Genomic DNA, 25452 nt, shown 5'->3' with positions numbered 1-25452 from the left:
TGTATCAATAAAACAATCATATTGATTGAATTTTTGTAAGTATCCTCAACTATAAATAGTTTTATAAATGAATATTATCTGCATGTTTTGAAGATAAGTTAAATACACTGTACATTTTAAAGATAATCACACTGTTTAATAATTTAAGGTACCAGGACATCGTATGTCTTATTGTTTTTTTGCAAGTTTTGGGTGCCACAAAATATTCTGTCAAATAAATTATATAATTCTTACTATATGTATAAAACTGATATTAGATGCATTGAATTCTGTTCAATCGCCATTTTCCTTTTTCAAAACTGAGTTCAGAATGTTAAGTAGGGTATTTTTTTATTCAGCTGAAAATTAATTATACTTCAGAAACAACAGCTACATCAAATTTCTGATTGAAGTGTTAAAAGAGGGGCGTGGGCTCAATGACACATCTTCGTGTCTCCTATTTATTCAGCTATCACTGATAAAATATGGTGGACAGTTCGTAATGCTATTAGTGATTTGTGCTAAACCGTTGATAAACAGTGCACAACTATTTATTTTAATACATAAATCCAAGTAAATGTATCCATTTTGCATGTATATATGTCACCCACTCAGTCAGCGTTATCTCCTTGTACATCTGGCCAAGGTGACCAAGGGTTAAGGTGTCTGACATTCTGCTAACACTAGCCCTCCACCACTTGGTCGCAGGTTCTAGACCTATGTGGTGCATTTGCTAGGTACTGGCCGTAGTCGTAGGTCGGTGGTTTTTCTCCAGGAACTCTGGCTTACCTCGACCACCAAAACCTGGCAAGTCCTTAAATGACCATAGCTGTTAATAAGGCGTAAATCACAAACAAACCAAACAAACCTTGTACATTTTAGTATGGGATGTGTAGTTAGGATCAAAGTAGCTTTTATTTGAAAGTTCAACAAAAAAAGTAGTACATTGTTACTGTAACTATTTAAAGTAAGACACTAATATATCATCAGTTTTTGTCTCGCTGCCACTTATTGGCAGCGAGACAAAGGTGTTGCTTTTCCGGCCACGGCAGCGATGGCGCGTCAACATTAAGTTTTTGTGTTTAAGTTAGTTTCTCTGAAAGTATAAGTACTACACCAACCAAACTTGGACCATTAATGCATCTTAGGTGGTACATCTCAACCCATGCATCAAATGCTGGATGTGGCCTACCTTTCATGGTCTATTGACTTAGTCAGCATCTTCATCAACATTAAGTTTTGCGTTTAACTTAGTTTCTCTGATTTGTGCATTGATGGTCAAAGTGGGGCATAGGCGAGACATATCAATCTGAATGGCTTGTATTCATTACTTCTTCCAATATACTTATGTATGAACAATACATAATACACGTTTAGAGAGATAAATGATGCTGCAATTGCTGCTGCTGCTAAATAAAAATTGACATTAGTTGTTGAGTCGGGAAAAAGATTGAAAGAATAACAGTCATGTTTTTATAATGAAAAACAAATCAGCTGTATTTCGTATTGTCAAGACTATTGTCTATGTTAAGGTTGTGCCTATGTATAAAGAATATGTTAATTTTTATTTGTTTGTCCACAGCTAACATTTCCCTGGTGGAGTACCGCGCCCTTCAGAGGGAGTTGGACGAGAGAAACACACAACGGGATGAACTCCTGTTCAAAGTCAAGGTATGTTGTTGTGGTCTCGGTATAATTGTGCCTTCTCATTGTAAGATGACCGGTCTTCAATTAGTCCTCACTCTATACAATCCAGCAACCTTGCTATATCAGCCTCTGTTTTCTGTTGAGGTTTTGGGGGGATAGTTAGACCCACTCTATACAATTTTGTATTAGATTAAAGCATGCGTCCTCCAACAACCTTGCTATATCAACCTCTGTTTTCTGTGGGGGGAGGGGGGGGGGGATAGTTAGACCGACTCTGTACAATTTTGTATTAGATTAAAGCATGTNTATACAATTTTGTATTAGATTAAAGCATGCGTCCTCCAGCAACCTTTCTATATCAGCCTCTGTTTTCTGTGGGGGGTTTGGGGGGGATAGTTAGACCCACTCTATACAATTTTGTATTAGATTAAAGCATGCGTCCTCCAGCAACCTTGCTATATCAGCCTCTGTTTTCTGTGGGGGGTTTGGGGGGGATAGTTAGACCCACTCTATACAATTTTTTATTATATTAAAGCATGCGTCCTCCAGCAACCTTGCTATATCAGCCTCTGTTTTCTGTGGGGGGTTTGGGGGGGCTAGTTAGACCCACTCTATACAATTTTGTATTAGTTTAAAGCATGCGTCCTCCAGCAACCTTGCTATATCAGCCCCTGTTTTCTGTTGGGGTTTTGGGGGGATAGTTAGACACACTCTATACAATTTTGTATTAGATTAAAGCATGCATCCTCCAGCAACCTTGCTGTATCAGCCTCTGTTTTCTGTGGGGGTTTTGGGGGGGGATAGTTAGACCCACTCTATACAATTTTGTATTAGATTAAAGCATGCGTCCCCCAGCAACCTTGCTATATCAACCTCTGTTTTCTGTTGGGGTTTTGGGGGGATAGTTAGACACACTCTATACAATTTTGTATTAGATTAAAGCATGCATCCTCCAGCAACCTTTCTATATCAGCCTCTGTTTTCTGTTGGGGTTTTGGGGGGATAGTTAGGCCCACTCTATACAATTTTGTATTAGATTGAAGCATGCATCCTCCAGCAACCTTGCTATATCAGCCTCTATTTTCTGTTGGGGGTTTGGGGGGATAGTTAGACCCACTCTATCCAATTTTGTATTAGATTAAAGCATGCACCCTCCAGCAACCTTGCTGTATCAGCCTCTGTTTTCTGTGGGGGTTTTGGGGGGGGATAGTTAGACCCAGTCTATACAATTTTGTATTAGATTAAAGCATGCGTCCTCCAGCAACCTTTCCATATCAGCCTCTGTTTTCTGTGGGGGGGTTGGGGGGGGTAGTTAGACCCACTCTATACAATTTTTTATTATATTAAAGCATGCGTCCTCCAGCAACCTTGCTATATCAGCCTCTATTTTCTGTTGGGGTTTTGGGGGGATAGTGAGACCCACTCTATACAATTTTGTATTAGATTGAAGCATGCATCCTCCAGCAACCTTGCTGTATCAGCCTCTGTTTTCTGTTGGGGTTTTGGGGGGATAGTTAGGCCCACTCTATACAATTTTGTATTAGATTGAAGCATGCATCCTCCAGCAACCTTGCTGTATCAGCCTCTGTTTTCTGTGGGGGTTTTGGGGGGGGATAGTTAGCCCCACTCTATACAATTTTGTATTAGATTGAAGCATGCATCCTCCAGCAACCTTGCTATATCAGCCCCTGTTTTCTGTGGGGGGTTTTGGGGGGATAGTTAGACCCACTCTATCCAATTTTGTATTAGATTAAAGCATGCATCCTCCGGCAATCTTGCTATATCAGCCTCTGTTTTCTGTTGGGGCTTTGGGGGGATAGTTAGACCCACTCTATTCAATTTTGTATTAGATTGAAGCATGCGTCCTCCAGCAACCTTGCTATAACAGCCTCTATTTTCTGTTGGGGTTTTGGGGGGATAGTGAGACCCACTCTATACAATTTTGTATTAGATCAAAGCATGCGTCCTCCAGCAACTTTGCTATATCAGCCTCTGTTTTCTGTGGGGTTTGGTTTAGGTAGGTTTTGCTGTATGTCATTTGTTGGCATTGGACTGTAAAACCACCCAGGCAGACATGTTACATGATGCATCTAGAGTATTGTTTAAAACCAATATAAATACATTATCATTTAAAAAGAAACATTTTCATTCAAATCTATACTTTGGAATTGTTTGTGTTATAATCGGCAATTTCATTGTTTTCCTATAAATTGTGTAATCCCTTAGCGAAAATGGTAAGAGCCCAAGGCCACTAGCGCGACTGAGTGAACCAGGAAATTATTGTAGATCCTTGACAGATTACTGGAATGGTTTTTTTAGTAGTATTTATCAAAGGGACATTTACTATGTTAAATCTTATGGCAACAATCTGAATCCTGTCAGGGATTTTACTTCACACATTATCTTAAAGCATGTGTATAATAAACATTGCTGGCAATGCAACGAAACCAGTCCAATAAACACTGCTGGGAATTCAACAAAACCAGTGCATTAGACGGGAACTTAGGGATGCAGTGCAATGCTGTAGTCTCTTGGAATTGCGTAAAATATGTGCAATTTAACGGAAACTGATACAGTGTTCACAGTTTATTGTCAGGGGAGTGGCTGGCCAGACAGGCCTGTTTTACAGTCGTTAGCCAAGCCGCTTTGTCTACAATGTATCGTACATGGACGTGCCGTCCTCACACAAACGCTAAACCTTTTTTTTTAGTGTAGCTGATGTCACTAAAATCAATTCTTGTATATCAATGATTAAACTGTCTAGATACTGCAGCAAATAATTTCCAGAGCATTTTCTTTCGCATCTGGCAAGCAATCCATGGGAACAATAGTTTATGAAATAAAAAGAAAGGTTAATTTGATTCTCTGTTTCTCTTTATAGATCTGTACATTTTGGTAATTTGAATTTTCTGAATTCTGCTGTTATTTTTGCAGGAATCAATATATATATAAATGTGTTGTGGTTCTACTTGTGGTAGAATTGATATATTTTTGTGCAACTTTTATTCTCCAGAGCTTCAGAAATTCAATCCATTAAGTAGATACTGTATGTGTTGAAAACATAAACATATCACTACCTTCATTTTTTAAATGTCATTGGCATTAATTTGAATTATACTTGGGTAAAAGGTTAATATTTAAATTAAAACAAAAATGTCAACAAAACCATCGTTTGAACTAAAAATTGATAAAACTAGGGCAATATGTGAACAAGGGACAGATTTACATGGAGACTCTTGGAAAAGTACAAGGAGAATAAGACCAGATGTTCCAGAAGGGTGATGGTCTTCTGGTTTATTGGTGACAATTTAAAGAACCGCCATGTAAATCTTTGTTAAATACAAGCAATCTAAAGCATCAACCTTCGTATCACCAATAAAAATACTAGGGGATCATGATGGCAACCATACTACTCAATAGTCTTCGTGAATCTGCATGGCTCTTGGCAGCCTAGCTTTAGATCGGCGATAATGAAACCTTTAAAAAGAAAATTAAAATAATAAACATTGGAAATTCAGGTATTTGAGATATAAAGATGAATTTCAGAACAAAAGTATTTGAACATGATTCAATGATATTTTACAGAAATATCTAGATTTCATCAAACTTTGAATACAGGAAACTGAAGTACTGTAGTGTTCAAATTGTTATTGTTAAGAATAATTTGCATACAGATTAAACAATAACACTGCATTGTCAGTTATTGTAAGCTACTTCACATTCAATTGATTGGTTCTTTATCTTTGTACAATTGCTTGGTAAAGCAATAATATCTGCTCTAAAACAAACAGCCAGACACTACAGGTATACTGGTGTCTGATCTCCCTTATTACATTTGCTATATTTTGACGCCACAAAATAAATGTACAGTGGTAAAGGTCTGCAGGGAAATCTACAGTGTTGCCATAGCCAATTCAGCACAGTATTCTGACTTCAGTTAAATTTGGAATATATCCATCAAGGATGTCAAACATTGTGACCTAATAATGTGGTACTGTATCCATGTGGGTAGCTACATGTACCTTGGAATTGAGCTAACTCAATAATAACAAGGTATTCTCTAGTGTGTTATGCCAATGAAGGAAGCGCAAAAGCAGTTGGAGTATTTTTTTCCCACACAGGATGTAAACAAGCACCATGCACCCTTCTGCAGCTGACAGATATTGCATTAGTTACTTTTCTGCACCTTCAAGTTTTTTTTATTGTTTTAAATGCTCAAAAGTTGAAAATGGTTGGTCAGGTAAAAGTTTGTCCATAATGAACTATTCCAACCTTTGAATTGGAAGAGTTCAAATGTGTCTTCAGGGATGAATGAGTTAAGGAGTTTCCTCACATGTATGAGGCACTGAGGCATACATGTCGCTCTAACATCTTTATGGGTACTTACGCGTTGAATGGAAATAGACGTTTCCCCATTTCTATAGACTAGATCTGCATCTGCCTATTAAACGTTCTATTGTTATTTCTTTTATAGAATGAACTTTCCTGGTTTTTTCCTTTAATGGAATGATGTGTGTAATGGCTCTTTGCTGCATTTAAATATAGGCTTGCTTCAGCTAAGAATGAAAAAGTCGTGTATCGATTCTGGAGTGTTTCCATGTGTTTGTCATAGCAATGAAAGCTTGACTTTGTATCCAATACTTGTTACTGGGGAGAGCGACACAATGTAGTTCAGTTAAACACAGACCTATAAGAAAATGAAGCATTTCTATCAGGATTTATTGTGTGTGAGAGAATAAGGTTTGATAGTGAAGTAGACGCACTAAGATGTATAGCGTGAGAGGAACGCAAACATTGGTAGTGTGTGAACCTCTTGCACTAAGCTAGCTCTAGTTGAGACGGATCAATTAAAAATATCTCAACTTATACACTTGTTCATCCTCTAACTTTCTTCTTTACATCCTGAAGCAAAACTTTCTGACTCAAATATTTAAACTGTGGTTAGTTGATTATTTATCACACTTACAGATATGTTTAGTGTTGCACATACAGCTGATTTGATAGTGACTGCCTGATAGTTAATGTTTAGTTTAATTAACGGTCATTTTTCATCTGTTCATTTTGAATATTAGAAATAGAGGTGACATAAATGTTACTTAGGAAAAGCGATTTGTTTTAGCCTTAAGATTTTCTAGAAAATTTATGAATGGTTAATAAATCTGAAACTGCATTTTATTCTTGCACATAAACTGATAAATTGATTAAAGAAGAAGTCTTCTATTAACAGTAGTATAAGTATTTTGAGTGAGTCCAATGTCAAGGCAATACATACATCTTAAGTGAATTGTAGCTGTGAGTTTTAATGAATTCCAACAGACACTCACTGACAAGACCAAGCACTACAAGTCCCGACTGGAGCGGGAGGAGAGTACCAAGAGACAGCACATGAAGATCCTATGTAAAACCCAGGAGACACAGCTTCAGGAGAAGGAGAACCTCATCAGTAACCTACAGGGACTACTGGAGGAGAATGAGGCCCGGGTACAGCAGCTGGAGCAAGGTAGAAAGACAAAACGGTCCATGTCACAAAAATACTCTGATAAATGTAGGAAAACCATGGTGAAAGTCAATTGATATCACCATAGTAACATGTATCCATGTATAAATGTAATGGAAATCGTGGTGACAAATCATATGTTACATGTACTATAAAAATAGTATACATATTTATTTATGTAAATGAACCAGTTAAAAATAAGGTCACTGTTTAATTTGTAGGTCCAGTGAAATGCCGACCCTTGGGTGACAACAACAACATCCCCCACACTGGTGGAAGGACCACTATGAGGCTAATTGAGGAGGTGAAGCGACTTCAGGGGGAGAAAGTGGATCTCACCCGTCGCTTGGAGGAACAGATACAGCTCTTTACAGTTCCAAATCCTGAGGGCAAGGAAGTGGGGCAGGAGCCCCAGGGGCCGGGTGGAGAACATGGTCTGGGGCTGGATAAAACTGTAACCGACCTACAGAAAGAGAACCATGACCTCCGAGACACCATAGATAGGCTCCATAAAAGTGGCCAGGTATGTGTAGCAGGGTCACCATGTCTCTGTTATAAATCTGACTGACTATATGTCCCACTAACTGCTTCAATTACTGTGTAGCAATGACTTTTTATAATGACTGTCTCATTGACTGTTTCCCACTGTCTATGTTATCTCACTGACTCTGCTATGTCTCATTGACTGTTTCCCACTGTCTGTATCTCACTGACAGCTTCTCACTGACTCTGCTATGTCTCATTGCCTGTTTCCCCCTGTCTGTATCTCACTGACAGCTTCTCACTGACTCTATGTCTCATTGACTGTTTTCCGACTGTCTGTATCTCACTGACAGCTTCTCACTGACTCTGCTATGTCTCATTGCCTGTTTCCCACTGTCTGTATCTCACTGACAGCTTCTCATTGACTCTGCTATATATCATTGACTGTTTTTCCACTGTCTGTATCTCACTGACAGCTTCTCACTGACTCTGCTATGTCTCATTGACTGTTTCCCACTGTCTGTATCTCACTGACAGCTTCTCACTGACTCTGCTATGTCTCATTGACTGTTTTCCCACTGTCTGTATCTCACTGACAGCTTCTCACTGACTCTGCTATGTCTCATTGACTGTTTCCCACTGTCTGTATCTCACTGACAGCTTCTCACTGACTCTGCTATGTCTCATTGACTGTTTTCCCACTGTCTGTATCTCACTGACAGCTTCTCACTGACTCTGCTATGTCTCATTGACTGTTTCCCACTGTCTGTATCTCACTGACAGCTTCTCACTGACTCTGCTATGTCTCATTGACTGTTTTCCCACTGTCTGTATCTCACTGACAGCTTCTCACTGACTCTGCTATGTCTCATTGACTGTTTCCCACTGTCTGTATCTCACTGACAGCTTCTCACTGACTCTGCTATGTCTCATTGACTGTTTTCCCACTGTCTGTATCTCACTGACAGCTTCTCACTGACTCTGCTATGTCTCATTGACTGTTTCCCACTGTCTGTATCTCACTGACAGCTTCTCACTGACTCTGCTATGTCTCATTGACTGTTTTCCCACTGTCTGTATCTCACTGACAGCTTCTCACTGACTCTGCTATGTCTCATTGACTGTTTCCCACTGTCTGTATCTCACTGACAGCTTCTCACTGACTCTGCTATGTCTCATTGACTGTTTTCCCACTGTCTGTATCTCACTGACAGCTTCTCACTGACTCTGCTATGTCTCATTGACTGTTTCCCACTGTCTGTATCTCACTGACAGCTTCTCACTGACTCTGCTATGTCTCATTGACTGTTTTCCCACTGTCTGTATCTCACTGACAGCTTCTCACTGACTCTGCTATGTCTCATTGACTGTTTCCCACTGTCTGTATCTCACTGACAGCTTCTCACTGACTCTGCTATGTCTCATTGACTGTTTTCCCACTGTCTGTATCTCACTGACAGCTTCTCACTGACTCTGCTATGTCTCATTGACTGTTTCCCACTGTCTGTATCTCACTGACAGCTTCTCACTGACTCTGCTATGTCTCATTGACTGTTTTCCCACTGTCTGTATCTCACTGACAGCTTCTCACTGACTCTGCTATGTCTCATTGACTGTTTCCCACTGTCTGTATCTCACTGACAGCTTCTCACTGACTCTGCTATGTCTCATTGACTGTTTTCCCACTGTCTGTATCTCACTGACAGCTTCTCACTGACTCTGCTATGTCTCATTGACTGTTTCCCACTGTCTGTATCTCACTGACAGCTTCTCACTGACTCTGCTATGTCTCATTGACTGTTTTCCCACTGTCTGTATCTCACTGACAGCTTCTCACTGACTCTGCTATGTCTCATTGACTGTTTCCCACTGTCTGTATCTCACTGACAGCTTCTCACTGACTCTGCTATGTCTCATTGACTGTTTTCCCACTGTCTGTATCTCACTGACAGCTTCTCACTGACTCTGCTATGTCTCATTGACTTTTTCCCACTGTCTGTATCTCACTGACAGCTTCTCACTGACTCTGCTATGTCTCATTGACTGTTTTCCCACTGTCTGTATCTCACTGACAGCTTCTCACTGACTCTGCTATGTCTCATTGCTGTTTCAATGACTATCAGTAGCTATCAATAACTATCTCAATAACTCTGTCCCAGAGCCAGTGCCTTAATGATTGCCTAAAAGACTGTTTCCCTGTCTCTGTCTCAATGTCTATGATTTGCTGTCTCCTCTAAGTTGTGACAATGTATGCCACTGACCATGTTTCCCTGTCTCTGTCTCAATGTCTATGATTTGCTGTCTCCTCTAGTTTGTGACAATGTATGCCACTGACCATGTTTCATTGTCCTTTACAGTCATCAGACACTGGACCCTGCACAACAGACACAGAGAAACAGGTGGATAAACTGCAGGGAGAGAATGACCGCCTCCAGGAGGAAATGACTGACCTAAAGCAAGTCTACAGCCAGTCCACAGACATGGTCAAACAGGGAGCCAAGCAATACCAGGTAAGCTGTAGATCTATGTATCAATATCTTTTAAGTCACTTATTTATTGATACATTTATATGTCTATTGATTAAATAAAATCTGAAGGTATTGGTACCATTTAGCCTAGACTGTTTTAAATTATCCAGCAATATTGTATTAAGTATCAGGAAATCATATGTAGTCATCAGCAGTTGTCGCCACGCAATGGTTCTTCATTTAGAACAATATGTTTAGACTGATGACGCTTTAGTTCTTGGTCGGCAGAGGTAGATACTTAAAATGTTCAGTTCAACTTTTGTCATAGAAGTATTTCTAACCTTGCCCCCCCCCCCCAACACACTCATAAAAATATTTTTTGGGTAAATCATATATACCTTTATCTTTTGGATTATTCTGTTAAATGTCAAGGTCATTTAAGTTCAAATTCTACACTGTTTAAGTAGCATAGTAATGAGAGTATACATTTTATGGCAGCAACTTGATGAAGAGGTATCCAAATTGAGACAAAAGATCACCACACTGGAGAACCAGCTCACGAGGAAATCTGAGGAACTCGCCACACTACAAAACAAACACCGTCAAGAGCAGACAACTCTCAGAAGTGAAAGTCAGGCCACGGCACGTAAAATGAGGGAGCTGCAAGCTGAGCTGACAGCATTACATGCAAAGGAGCCAGAGGTTTGTATCTTCATACTCATAACCGTGTAGGACATTACACATAAAGCATCTATACATCCACAGAACCAGATATTCTTCCTGTTATTAGTCCCCCATTGAGGCCAATGGAGCGACTAGGTCTGCACCATGTCAGAAAGTCTCACTTTGTCTAGGGTGTATTGTATTTGCTCTGTCAATGATAATTGTCAAATTTTGAAGTGGAAACCTCTTTGGGTGGTGGAGTGTCTTATATTGATATTTTGGTCTTGTTTCCCACTTCGTAAATAGTTATGGCCCTTTTTCAATTTTGTTACAAAAGTATGTTCAGAGCTTCTCTTTATGTGACCTTAATACAAAATTCTCTTTAAATTAACAAAAGATTGTTGCTTTAGATTTCATAAAACAGTTTAATTAGCAAACTCATATTGAAATACAGATATATTATATATGGTATATATTGATATAGTATAACTTTTTTCCCTTGAACCAAAGGTGATCACCAAGATAAAGCGTGTGGAGGTACAGACAGAGTCGGAGGACCTGAAGAGAAACTACTCTAGGTGTCAGGAAGAAAAGGCACTGCTACAGACAGAGGTAGAGGGACTACAACTAGAAGTCACAGAAGTCAGGGGCCAGCTGCAGGAAGCCTGCAGGCAATGTCAAGAGAAGATGCATGAGGTAATAATAATTTTGTTTTATCATATATTCAGACCTGGGAATATTTTTATTTTTCTGTTATACAATATTTTTGTGTACAAGATAGCAGAATTGTAGTTGATGTTTCTAATTATTTGTATCACGTAGCCCTGAGATCATTCCAAATTAATCTTGGCATCAATTTCTGGTTATTTTACATACTGGTGAAACGGAAAGGACTATAGGATTTCTCCATGTTGACCTGTCCCATTTACTTGCCTTGACCACAGGGGCACGCAACTAGTTATTAAAGGCTTTCAGTCGCTGGGTACGTTATAACCTAATATTTAGGTTATAATGTACCCAGCGACTGAAAGCCTAAAACAAGTCAATATTAATAATAGTTGCGTGCCCCTGTGCCTTGACCTTACTTCAAAACATAAATTGTTACACCAGTGCCATTTGATGGAAGGGGGGCAGGGCAGGTTATATAGTGTAGCGCATATTTCTTTTTAGTGTCATTCTCTAGCAACTGCATTTCTTTATGGATTGTCTGAACATATAACAGCATTTTCATAGAGAATTAAAAAAAAATGCAAATATACTGCAAATATTAACGATGTGTTTATGGTTGGTTAGATGACCAGATTGGAACAGGAAACTGAGACAGTCACACGGGAGCTGATGGATGAGATAGACAGTGTGAGGAAGGAAAAGGAAGAAGCTGTTCGGTCAGTCAGACATGACCTGGAGCTTGAGCTAGCTACATTGCGTATGAAGTACCAGGATGTGTGTCTGCGTGTGGAGCAGCTCAAGCCAATTATGGTCCAACTAGTGCGCGAGTATGTTCTACTACAAAAACAGGCCAAGAAATTTCCAACAGTCATAAAGGAAACCGTGTCTCAGGTCAAAAAAGAGGTAAGTTCCAGATCAAAGAGCAAGTAGGTCAACTGTGTCTGAGGTCAAACAGGTATGAGGTCAGTTGTGTCTGAAGTAAAAAGGAGATATTCTCTGGCCAACTGTGTCTAAACTTTAAAAAAAAGTATATGTTGGTTCCTGGTCAGTTGTGTCTGAGGTCAAACGATTAATGTCCCAGGTCAAGTGTGCTCAGATCAAAAATCTTAAAATAGATTGCACTCCGTTGAAGCTGGTGTCAAAGAGAAGAAAGTCATGTACATTGATCAAACTTTGATACTGTTAATACCATTAAAACTGAATTTCAAATCACATTGTAATATCCTTTAGATCATTTGGGGTTTTTTCTGAAAGTTTCTACTAAAGAAGAGGAAATAGATATGTCGAAATAAAGTACAATTTCATTTCTTGTGTCATAGTTGAAAATGTATTTACTTGTGACCTCCAGACAACCAGAGCCATCCGAGGCATCAACGACTATAACCAGGAGTTGATCAAGAAATACCACAGGGAGATGGCTCTCAGGAAGAAGTTCCACAACGAACTTGTGGAACTAAAAGGTAGTTTTACACGTGTCTACAAAGTCAAAATACTCAGTTAAAAATATCTAATGTAAACAGTAGATACGTGTTTCTTGTATCGCTTGTTTACTTTTCTGCTTGTTGATTCACAGATAACAAATCAATGATATTTTTGATCACTAAAATCTAAATGACTAAATAATGCTGACAGCGCAAAACAATATGACAGTTTTCTCAGAGATTTACAATTTCATATTTAAAGTGCTAGCCTGCAGGCAGACTCCTACTCTTGATTTAAAAATATGTTAAGATTATAAGAAGCATGATAGAAATTTCTTCCTAATTGTTTGCAGAGCAATGTACACCTGTCAATTGTTGGTTGTGTACAGTAGCAACCAAAGGAACAGTTACTCTGTAATACACTGGCTAAGTCATTCTGTTTGTAAGTTGATATCCCGGCGAGGTCTATTATACAGGTACGAATGCTACATCGAATGCTAAATAATATGATATAGTTGCATTCAAATGACAACATTACAGGATTACTTAAATATTTCTATACATTGCAGGAAACATTCGTGTGTTTTGTCGTGTACGACCAAAGATCTCTGAAGATGGTCATGGGACCATGTCCCAGTCGGTGGTAACTTATGACCAGGATGACGATGGACTTATCCATGTCAACAACAAGGGCCGCAGTCAGACGTTTGAGGTTGATAGGGTGTTCACAGAAACCAGTACACAGATACAGGTAAATAGGGAGGGTGTTCACAGAAACCAGTACAGACACAGGTAAATAGGGAGGGTGTTCACAGAAACCAGTACACAGATACAGGTAAATAGGGAGGGGAGGGTGTTCACAGAAACCAGTACACAGACACAGGTAAATAGGGAGGGTGTTCACAGAAACCAGTACACAACAGACACAGGTAAATAGGGAGGGGGTGTCCAATTGTTTGCTGATTTCACTGTAAACTTTTCTTCATTTGAAATTCTGAAGAATAGCATCTCCCATTTTCAACTTGTGGTTACAGTATTAGGGACACAATTTGAACAAGATATAAAAGAAATATATTAATGGTGTATATAGTGGTATACAATGCACCTGTGTAAGGAAGTTATTGTATTTATTACAGGTGTTTAACGAAGTGCAGTCTTTAGTAACGTCGTGTATAGATGGGTACAATGTATGTATCTTTGCCTACGGACAGACAGGCTCTGGGAAGACTTATACCATGGAGGTATGTAACAATGCTCAAATGTGTTGAACAAATATTCATTAAAAAGTCATTAAGATGACAAATCCAATACTCTCTACAGTACAGTTCCAGGTTTTCCATATTAAGATATGATATAATTGATAAAAGGTATATCAAGTCTTCATAACTCTGTAAGTATATATGGTTGTTGAGTGGTCGAGTGGCATAGTTGACAGTGCACTCGCCTTGCAGCAAGACAGCCAGGGTTGGATTACCCAATCAGACAGGAAAAGGTCACCTGCCCGACCACTTGGGTTTTCTCAGGATACTTCGATTTCCTGTCACATTAAGACCCTCTATTTGCTTACATCTGGGCAAAAAAGATTGATATAAATATAAGTCGAAAAGATTACTTTCATAATTGTTGTAATATAAAATTTATAATTTATGCATGGTTGTCATGGTAATATGTTTAATGTTGTCAATAGGGTCCACCTGACGATGCTGGCATCAACCAGAGGGCACTCAGAGAGCTGTTCAGGGAGACCTCCAGTCGTGGATGTGATTGGACCTACAAAATCACTGTCACCGTCCTAGAAATCTATAATGAGGTTATAAGGTCCGTGTCAAAGGCTATTAAATGGATCATTATGAAAATTTAAAGCCATTTTCCTGATTAATTGAGTCAATGGTCTTATGCAATAACTTTTTATATAGCTATAGATAGAAATATAAATTGTTGATGAAGGACCAGATACTTTTGATAGCCTTTTGATGTATTTGTCTTGAAATTATGAATAGTTATAAATATTAAGGGTTCCCTTCTCATGTATATATGATCAGTTTGATGTTAACACGAGCCTTTCTGAAAGTTAGTCACCAGCATGTGATAATGTTGATCTTATATAGGAAAATAAAACATACCTTTCAAATATTGTGGATTCCCTGCTTTTGATTTTCTTCCTTTTGATATGAGCACAGCATCAACATTGATAATGATGGCCATGCTACAGTTTGTGAGATTCTGTAACAATTGATAAATGGGAGTTTTATGTTGACAGAGATTTGTTGGTTACTGGTGATGACACATATACCAAACTTGATATTAAGATGAACACAGACGGTCAGCTACATGTGCCAGGCCTGTGTGTTAAGGAAGTACAGTCAGTGGAGGATGTCAACAGGGTGTGTATACCGCCCCTAACCATCACATTTCTGGAGCAAACACATGTTACCAACTTGTCTGATCTAAGAAGTCGTACCTGTCTTATGCTCTTTGAAGAAAGGTCATATAAAAGAGCGAGAGCCTTAATACAGATTCCAAATGGCTTCATGCATTCTGAAAATTGAACAAACTTTCCCTAAACTTTCTATCTTGAAATTGGTTTGAACTTATCAGCTGTGCAACAAGCAAGAATAGTTGTATTAATTTGTTCTTTGAGTAGTTTGAAACTCTCATGACAAAAGGTTGTCAGAAATTTGCTTTAAATCACAGTACAGAAATTCTAGATTGTTAGTCCTATGAGACAGGAGGTCGCTGAAAACAGATCATAAACATAGGAAATTCATTTACAGAAAGTATTAAGGATGCAAAAAAAGGTCATGATTACAGGTGAGTGCTAAGACAGGATGATTGTACACTGACAATAACACGCTAAATTATTGCCCCTGAGATGATTGGTTTTTAGCAGTACATGTACTACAGATTATTCAATACTGGGATCTCATTTGAATATCAAAAGTGCATAAAATACTTATCAGCTCTACAATTTAGTTTCATGACTTATTGTAGGTATTTGCAACAGGCCAAAAGAACAGAGCAACAGCAACTACCAACATGAATGAGCATTCGTCTAGATCACATGCACTCCTGTGTGTGACAGTTGCTGGTGTCAACAAGACAACTAATGTTCAGAGTACAGGTAAAGACATCCTAGGCTACAGGACTGGAGAGATGTCAGTTAAAGTTTACAGGACTGGGGTGATATCAGATGAAGTTTACAGGACTGGGGTGATATCAGATAAAGTTTACAGGACCGGGGTGATATCAGATAAAGTTTACAGGACTGGGGTGATATCAGATAAAGTTAACAGGACTGGGGTGATATCAGATAAAGTTTACAGGAATGGGGTGATGTCAGTTAAAGTTTACAGGACTGGGGTGATATCAGATAAAGTTTACAGGACTGGGGTGATATCAGATAAATTTTACTGGAATGGGGTGATGTCAGTTAAAGTTTACAGGACTGGGGTGATATCAGATAAAGTTTACAGGACGAGGGTGATATCAGATATAGCTTATTACATTAATAACAAGATACAAACTTAAATAATTTTACAAGTACCAGGTAGTTGATTTAGATTCGATTTTTCAATGCAAATACTTTGTTGTTGAAAACTGTCTGTAAAACAAATAACACAGTAATCTTTATATGAAGTTATTTTTCTGAGAAAATGAAAGTGCTGTTAGTAAAAATGATTTTGCATTCACCACAACATTTTTATGACTTGAAAAGAAAATGGCATTGTCGTAAAACAACTCTACATCTGTTTGTAGGAAAGCTGAACCTGGTGGACCTGGCAGGGTCAGAACGAGTGAGTAAGTCTGGTGCAGACGGGACGAGACTGAAGGAGGCCCAGAGTATCAACAAATCTCTGTCCTCCCTAGGGGATGTGATTCACGCCCTGCGAAGTAGACAGAGTCATGTGCCTTACCGCAACTCTCGGCTCACTTATCTACTGCAGGACTCCCTAGGTAGGCACCACAACCTTTCACAGTGTTAAATAGATAGAGTTGATGGTGGCAGACTCATTGCAATTACATTTGGTTTTAAGCAAGAGGGTGATTTCAACTTTGGGTCTGCATGTTTTTATCTTCCCAATAGATAATTTCATGGGCAGGTTATTTTTATATGACATCATTTTTTACGCATCAAATTAATTAAATCTGTGCAAAAAAATCTTCCAAAATAAGTTTGTTCCCTGTGGAAATTGTTTACAAGATAATTAGGTTTGGGAAGATAAAAACAAACCTTAAGTATTGGGTAAATTGTTAAATCAAGCGAAAAAAGGATTTGCTTGAAGATAATCATCTTAATAATAATTTATGCATGTACAAGATGTTAAAATTCAACATTTGTGGGAAAAATGGAAACATTGACTTTTAAAATAGGATATAAATGAGCGATGGATGCTGTCAGCATTGGGCTTGAGGAATATCCTGATCTATAGTTGAAATCTGTAAGAAAGATAGTAAAAAAAAGTGTAAAAGCTCCTTCAATACCAGTCCGCCTTAATAAATAACCTTTGACCCTGTACAGGTGGAGACAGTAAGACACTCATGATCGTCCAGGTGGCACCAGTGGAAAAGAATCAAAGTGAGACTGTATGTAGTCTCAACTTTGCCCAACGAGTCCGAACTGTTGAACTTGGCCAAGCCAGTCGACGCTTGGAGAACGGAGACACAGAGGTAATTATTTTCCCATGTTTGTGGTAGCACTAGTAAGCATGGCTTCTTTGAAAGCCGTACACTATTCATTTTCATTTGCTCTTTTATTTTCTCCCCGATTTTGATAAAAAAAATATCTAGGTTTTCACTTTTATGTCACACAGATTTAGGTTTTAATTAAACTGATTCTCAGTTTTCTATTTAAATATTATTTTCTTTATAATTTGCTTCAAGGAGTTTCTTGCGGATTTCACTATAATTTACTTTCAAGGAGATTTTTGCGGCTTTTGAAACTTTGGTTTTGGATAATACATCGCATGCTGGTTTAGATGTAGGCATACAAATGTAGCTGACACACATTGAAATATATCATCTGGTTTAGAAGAAAAAGAAAGTGAATAGAGACCGGAATTGAAATATTTTCTGTGAAAGATAGGTTATTTTGCAGTGTGAGGCAGTCTTATTTCACAAATGTAACAACATCATTCTGGGTTTTATTTTTTGTAATAGAAACATAAGAAAATAATTCCATGAAGCTCATTGTTCATCCAATAGTGAATTATTGCCATAAGTCAGTAGGAATCCATCCCAAAGATTAATTTAGTCTGTCTTATAAACAATTTGTGTCAATATCTTCGGCATTAATTTTGCACTCAGTATACCACTAAGCTTAGTATTAGATGGCTGTGATATTTGTCCTCTCTCTTTCTTTACCTGTTCCTCAATGCATTTTTTCACTCTTTGTCTTTTTATTCTTTTCACGATTCCATTTGTGTGTTGCTCTTTGGCTGTGAAGCAGTGTTCATAGACCTTAGAATACTAGTTATATTATAATGATATGTAATTAACATCTTTGTTTATTTTAACATTTTAGTTGATGCAGACAATTTCTCAGTGAAATTAATTCTACATTATTTTGTTATATGGTAACTTTATGAAATGGCACTAACAAGTTTACACTTCGTTAAAACTTAAAAAGCTCAATGCTACTCTCTACATATTATATAAAAGCAGAGATCTGTAGATTTGACTGAGGATCTGAGGGAGTTATTGTATGAATACAATGCCATTCCATTCAACCTTTATTTTATATTAAATTCCTGGTTAGAATTATAATTATCATTACTACTTCTTAATTGTCATTTTTTTCCAGGGAACAAAAAAAACTCTGAAATCATGATTTTGTGAGAGGCCTGGTCCGAGAGTAAGAATCAAGCATTGCTGGATGCCATTTTGATATTGTACTTATGTTGTAGTGTAGTGCTGTTTTCCTTTGCGTTTTGGTGCCATACATGGCTCAATAGTGTGGTTTAACATGTTTATGCCACCTCCTGCATGCACATGCTTGTTTAGCTAGCTACGCAGATAAAGGATGGAAATCGCATCACAGGATATCCTCATAAGTCTCAAATATCCCGGTAAAAATTCAAAACAATATATTGGAATTTTAGTGTTTGAATAAATCCCATACAAACAAAAGTAATGTGGGGAAAAAACAGAACAAATTTAAATCCATAAAATACTTGTTTGAATACAATACTACAAGGAAAGAGAAGTTACAATTTCTCCAAGGTTAGAAATATTGAGCATGCTCCTTCCTTGATCTGCCTTGATCTATATTTATTTCATTTTTTTTTTTCATGGAAATTACTTTTCTTGTATGTCAATTCAAATTATGTTCCACCAGCACACAAGCTGTTGAGACGAGCATGCAGTCATAGTTGTAGAAAATGAGGAATAATTTATTTCAGAGTTACTTTTACCCTGTATAATATCCCTGTTGTAACCAGCATTCCATGCATTTCCTGAAACCTTGTTCCGATTCTTACATTTCGTCTTCTTTTCAATTATAACCTCATTTAATGTTGATACCCAGGTACTTGTTTTCTTTTACGAAACGCTAGTCAGTGGATAATAATAGCCTGTTTATGCAGTTGTTATTTGGAATATACTTTTGTACATCTTTGTAGCTATTATCAAACCTTATAATATTAATAATGCTGGGCATAGTGAGTGCTTCACCTCAATACAGAGTGCAATGTGATCATACCCTGACTTGTAGTATGTGATTGCTATACCTTGGTACACAGTACAATGTGATCCTACCCTGACTTGCAGTATGTGCTTGCTATACCTTGGTACACAGTACAATGTGATCCTTCCCTGACTTGTAGTATGGGATTGCTATACCTTGGTACACAGTACAATCTGATCCTACCCTGACTTGTAGTATGGGATTGCTATACCTTGGTACACAGTACAATCTGATCCTACCCTGACTTGTAGTATGGGATTGCTATACCTTCGTACACAGTACAATGTGATCCTACCCTGACTTGCAGTATGTGCTTGCTATACCTTGGTACACAGTACAATGTGATCCTGCCCTGACTTGTAGTATGGGATTGCTATACCTTGGTACACAGTACAATCTGATCCTACCCTGACTTGTAGTATGGGATTGCTATACTTGGTACACAGTGCAATGTGATCCTACCCTGACTTGTAGTATGTGCTTCCTATCCCTTGGTACACAGTACAATGTGATCCTACCCTGCCTGGTAGTATGTGATTGCTATTCCTTGGTACACAGTACAATGTGATCCTACCCTGACTTATAGTATGTGATTGCTATACCTTGGTACACAGTACAATGTGATCCTGCCCTGACTTGTAGTATGGGATTGCTATACCTTGGTACACAGTACAATCTGATCCTACCCTGACTTGTAGTATGGGATTGCTATACCTTGGAACACAGTACAATGTGATCCTACCCTGACTTGTAGTATGGGATTGCTATATCTTGGTACACAGTACAATGTGATCCTACCCTGACTTGCAGTATGTGCTTGCTATACCTTGGTACACAGTACAATGTGATCCTCCCCTGACTTGTAGTATGGGATTGCTATACCTTGGTACACAGTACAATCTGATCCTACCCTGACTTGTAGTATGGGATTGCTATACCTTGGTACACAGTACAATCTGATCCTACCCTGACTTGTAGTATGGGATTGCTATATCTTGGTACACAGTACAATGTGATCCTACCCTGACTTGCAGTATGTGCTTGCTATACCTTGGTACACAGTACAATGTGATCCTCCCCTGACTTGTAGTATGGGATTGCTATACCTTGGTACACAGTACAATCTGATCCTACCCTGACTTGTAGTATGGGATTGCTATATCTTGGTACACAGTACAATGTGATCCTACCCTGACTTATAGTATGTGATTGCTATACCTTGGTACACAGTACAATGTGATCCTGCCCTGACTTGTAGTATGGGATTGCTATACCTTGGTACACAGTACTATGTGATCCTTCCCTGACTTGTAGTATGGGATTGCTATACCTTGGTACACAGTACAATGTGATCCTTCCCTGACTTGTAGTATGGGATTGCTATACCTTGGTACACAGTGTGACTAGTGGTAGATATGTTGAAATAGTTTAGAGCATGATTGTTAATAGTTTTCACAACTTCAGTGTTTTAGTATGTCTCCATCTCCTTAGAACAATCAATAATATTCAATTATAGCCTTTGGCAGAGGTTGATACCTTGATTTATCTAGCCGAGAAAAGATATATTGACAGAGGACGCAGTCTGAGGTCAATATATCTTTTCTCGGCTAGATAAATCCACGGAAGCGGGACGATGCGTTCGTTTGGAGACACATCATAATTCTGTTTTTAGAAACACCCAGTCCTTAAACAAAAATCATGCGCTCCAAGTCAATATCAATTTTTATCGGTAGACACGTGATTCACTTTTGACTAATCACTTGGAATAATATGAAAAAATAACAATATGTTAATGTAGTTAGAATAATACTTAAATGTTAAGTGATCCCACTGGATACTAACAAGATATGAAAATTTCATCATTATATCTCAGATGTTAGATATTCTTACTCTTGTTATGTATGTAATAGGATATAATCTGAACACCTTCCAATTTATGTCAAGTAAATTAGTTCAGTATCTAATGATTTCTACATAAAAATATGACTCCTGTGTCTGTATCATAAGAATGTCAGTGACGACTGTGCTATCCCTTGTGTTGACCCTTCCAATATTACAAGAAACATCACAGGTATAGTCATAGTAAAAAATCCAGATAACTAGATACATTATTAATATCAGTAGAATATTGCTATATGTACAACACCCCTTCACTCTGGTTTTGTTATTGACTCAGCTGTGTCTAGTTTGTCCACCTTGATTGTTTCTACTTTCACAGTATTTATATCACATGACTTTTTGTGCTAGATGTTGTGTTATCTTGTTAGTCATGTTTCCATCTTATTTAATCATTTTCTATACAGAAATAAAATACATCTATGGTGACACAATAGAAACAGAATAGAATTCTGGACTATCCCCCAGATATAATGTGGGTAGTAAACTGTGAACAGGACTTTTCCCTGATGTGTCCATCTATATTCCTGATTAAAGGGAGGTAAAACAATGCTATATACCTGAATGTAGTGTATGCCTTTGTGAACATATAATTAATTTTCCATAGAAATCTAACATGCATGCTGTTAGTCAATGTATACGTTTTATTGTTGTGAAAGTAAATGTATCCCTGTAGTGTGAATTATATGAATTAGTTTTTGATCCAGAAAACCATATATCATTTTCTGAAGATAACTGCTCTCTTACTAAACAAGAACTAATCCAGATGTTGGGTGATCACATCATATCCTGTAAAATTAACCAAATATGCCACAAGAAATAACCATTACAGGTATTCTTTCTGTAGTAAAAGTTAGATGCACAAGCCCAACACGCCCCAGCAAAACACATTTTCACAGTGATCTATACAATTTGTTTACTTTCCCTGATATTTACTTTGGTTTATTTGTCTACTTGCAGGGAGACTATGCTCATAGTCCCATGATGAAGTCCTCGACCCCTTCCAGGAATGGAGGCACCCCTTCACGCTCTGCCCACCTGACACCGTCCCGCTCTGGAGTGTCGACCCCACCCAGGTCTGGCACTACCCCTCTTATGTCCTTTAACCGTTCCACTCCTTTGGGATCTGCCTCGAGGCCAAAGATAGCAAAGGTTGCTAGCAAACTCAACCTTTAACAGAAGAAATCTATAGTGAACTTGCTGAACTGCTACAGTATTTCAGTGTAAAACCCTTTAAGATACAGTTATCAAGGAATGGACTCTCAAATATAGGTGGATTCATTGCTTGCTGCAGTAATCATGAACTTGATATTTCAGACTTGAGGAAAAAACATCAGACAATTGACTTTTTGGTAAAGAAGAATAATACAGTGGATGTTTTGTTGGAAATGTTCATTGATATACAGAGATTGTGATATAATCGTTACGATAATCATGTGATAAGGTCGTCTTATTGACCTAATGTGATATCTTTGAAACTCATGTGATTTGTATTTCTGTAGAGTGACTGCTGCTGAAGTATAGTTTGCTGGTCCTGTAGAGAATATGTTTTGTGTATACGGGTTAAATGTCTCTACTTCACTTAATAGCCATCGCATGGTCTGTTGAAATTCTGATGGAGCTACTTTCTTGATTACAAGATGAATATTCAACAGAATTTTACAAATTAAACTATCTTCTGAATGTACTTTAATTCTAACGTAATTGAAACCATTTTTTTCTGTTCCTTCTTCCTTTCCTTTTCTTTTATTAATGTTTACATATTACCATAAACATACAATTCTCAGTTTTTACAAATACACTTAGAAACTTCCTCGTGTGGAGACACTAATATCCTTTTGATTTTCTTTTATAAAAGCTTTTTTAAAGTATGTGGTAACCTGGCTTTTTCTGATTTTTTTCCCCCATGACATCTACATGTACTAGTAAAGTATCTGTACTGTTTCCCAGATTATCTTCGTTTGTATTGATCTGGTTCCACACTAAGTATGATCTCATGGAGTAATTTTGTGTTCAAGTTAAATTTATCAGAAAATAGTGATACATTTCCTTTATTTTGATTTTGCCAGATCTTATATTTGTTTTTCAAATTTTGAAGTAATCATACAGATTTCTACAACTCTCTTATGTCAAATAATCAGAAAAATGGATCAAGATACCTGAAATAATATGTTAGTACCCTGTCAGATTAGTAATAAATGTATAGAGATTGTGATATAATCACAATATAAATGTACATATATTGATGGGTCAAAATATTATCTTTACTATACAGACAAATTTGTAGGTAACTTTAAAGAATTAAAATCACTACAGAGGTGTGATTTGAATGCATAAAGTGTGGAACATTTTCACATTAAATTGCTGAGTGTATTCTGCATCAGACCTTTTTCAAATCAAAGGTTCAAGAAAACTGCAAATTTTCCGGTATGTTTTTAGGTTTAAGATAACAATAGCCTAGATGAATGGAATCTGGATCATTATAAAACTTGTAAGACATTCTAGGTTAAAGGGAGGTAATCCAGCAGTAACTGTAACAGTTACAAGGGCCCAGTTGTTCAAAGCAGGCCATGGCAATTACAAAACATTTTGATCTAGCATATTTTCAAAAGGTTTGAAATTTAAAACCAAAATTACAGGTATTATTTGTATTCAAAATGATCATCTGAAGAAAGAAACACAAAAATAAATTTATTTTTCAGATATTTCTCAGAAATTGCATTATTAAAAAATTTCACTGACCACTTATAATCAGGCTTTGGACAAAAGGACCCAGAAAGTTACTGTCATCCATTATTGAGGGAATCTACGTTTCCTGTTAATTTCTGATCATGTACTATTGGTAAGGATTCCAGCACAGCCAGGTTTTATATCTCAGAGAAGCCATTCCACAAGTTTTCATGTGTGATGTAGAGTATTACAGTGGTCTCAAGTGAAACTATCACAACTTTTGAATGGATTGAATATTTTTTGGCAAAAGTTACTGTGATTGAAATGTCTGTGGAATGGACCAAATCATACCCTTGTCTTTGTTGTAATGCCTTGACTTTGCTGCTGTTACTGGAATGCCCAATGTGTCAAATATATACTCATCATATTGTGATCTGATTGTTGCAAGAAGATATAGCCACTCTCATGCTATTTGATAATGTATTTCTCATATCAGTACTCAATAGAACCACGTCATTCCATTACTGGCATTAGCTTTGATATATTTTATGCCGTATCAAAATTGCTCAGAAAACATCAATATTGATTTAAAACAGATTCAAGATACACTCGGACCTTGTGATGAAAGGTCCTGAGAAGTTCTTGAGTGAATCATGTTTTCCATATTCATGATAACTGCTGATTGGACAAAAGTACACCTGCAAATAACCAGTGTATTCAAAATAACCTAGACATCAAGCACACAGCTGTACACATAGCAGCAAGACATGTAACAGGAATTTTGAAGATGAAGAAAACAAATATAATCGTCCTTTGATCTGTTTATATCATTAAATACTCCTTTCGCAGATGTATTTCTCTTATGATGTGTGCAAATATTTGTGTACTGTGTTCAGAATTAATTACTTGTATGTTTTTTATTTTCTTGTTTATCAATAATCAACACTAGATTTCAGTCAGTGTGATTTTTTTCATGGTTCATTTGACAGTTACCTGACCGAGAACGAACCGAAACGTTGATTGTTCAATTTTGTGAATGATTCATGATGTATAATACATAATACCAGAGGATGATCTAGTCTATTTTTGCATAAAGCATGTGTGGAGATGTTGAGAGTGTTTGGTATAATACAAAGAGATATGATTTTGCATGAAGAATAGGGAAAGTAAAAAAAAGTTGAAGAATCATGAGTTGCTGTATATATGAGGAATCAAGAATGCCATACCAAAGATGAAAAGCGTTCATCTTTTATCACAATACATCTGGTGCTATCATAATTTCCATGTTTTGTGTTTTCAGTAAGTTCACTAAGTTTAAGACCAGGACACACACATTAAACTGTATGCTTGTATCAGACCATGTGTTGGTCAGCATTG

At 37.5% G+C, this 25452-nt stretch overlaps 1 protein-coding gene across 6 annotated transcripts in view; it reads left to right on the top strand.

Moving 5' to 3' along the window:
* The window catches only part of LOC110453603 (kinesin-like protein KIFC3), a 69532-nt gene extending 45506 nt beyond the window's left edge, over positions 1 to 24026 (top strand). For 5 of the 6 annotated variants that reach the window (XM_021502600.1, XM_021502604.1, XM_021502601.1 and 2 more), the window contains 16 exons: positions 1562 to 1650; positions 6943 to 7126; positions 7345 to 7646; positions 9964 to 10116; positions 10573 to 10776; positions 11248 to 11433; positions 12031 to 12309; positions 12755 to 12866; positions 13397 to 13578; positions 13964 to 14068; positions 14515 to 14645; positions 15088 to 15211; positions 15819 to 15948; positions 16584 to 16781; positions 17347 to 17495; positions 22366 to 24026. In XM_021502600.1, the coding sequence (XP_021358275.1) occupies positions 1562 to 1650; positions 6943 to 7126; positions 7345 to 7646; positions 9964 to 10116; positions 10573 to 10776; positions 11248 to 11433; positions 12031 to 12309; positions 12755 to 12866; positions 13397 to 13578; positions 13964 to 14068; positions 14515 to 14645; positions 15088 to 15211; positions 15819 to 15948; positions 16584 to 16781; positions 17347 to 17495; positions 22366 to 22581 (2744 nt within the window). In that variant the 3' untranslated portion in view covers positions 22582 to 24026. Of the gene's footprint in view, positions 1 to 1561; positions 1651 to 6942; positions 7127 to 7344; positions 7647 to 9963; positions 10117 to 10572; positions 10777 to 11247; positions 11434 to 12030; positions 12310 to 12754; positions 12867 to 13396; positions 13579 to 13963; positions 14069 to 14514; positions 14646 to 15087; positions 15212 to 15818; positions 15949 to 16583; positions 16782 to 17346; positions 17496 to 18627; positions 18679 to 22365 lie in introns of all 6 variants that reach the window. The other variant, XM_021502606.1, reaches the window with a different exon arrangement.
* Positions 24027 to 25452: the final 1426 nt, after the last annotated feature.

The sequence above is a fragment of the Mizuhopecten yessoensis genome, unplaced genomic scaffold (assembly GCF_002113885.1).
Source record: "Mizuhopecten yessoensis strain PY_sf001 unplaced genomic scaffold, ASM211388v2 scaffold7473, whole genome shotgun sequence".
Lineage (NCBI taxonomy): Eukaryota > Metazoa > Mollusca > Bivalvia > Pectinida > Pectinidae > Mizuhopecten > Mizuhopecten yessoensis.
This window is presented reverse-complemented; position numbering and strand designations above follow the sequence as displayed.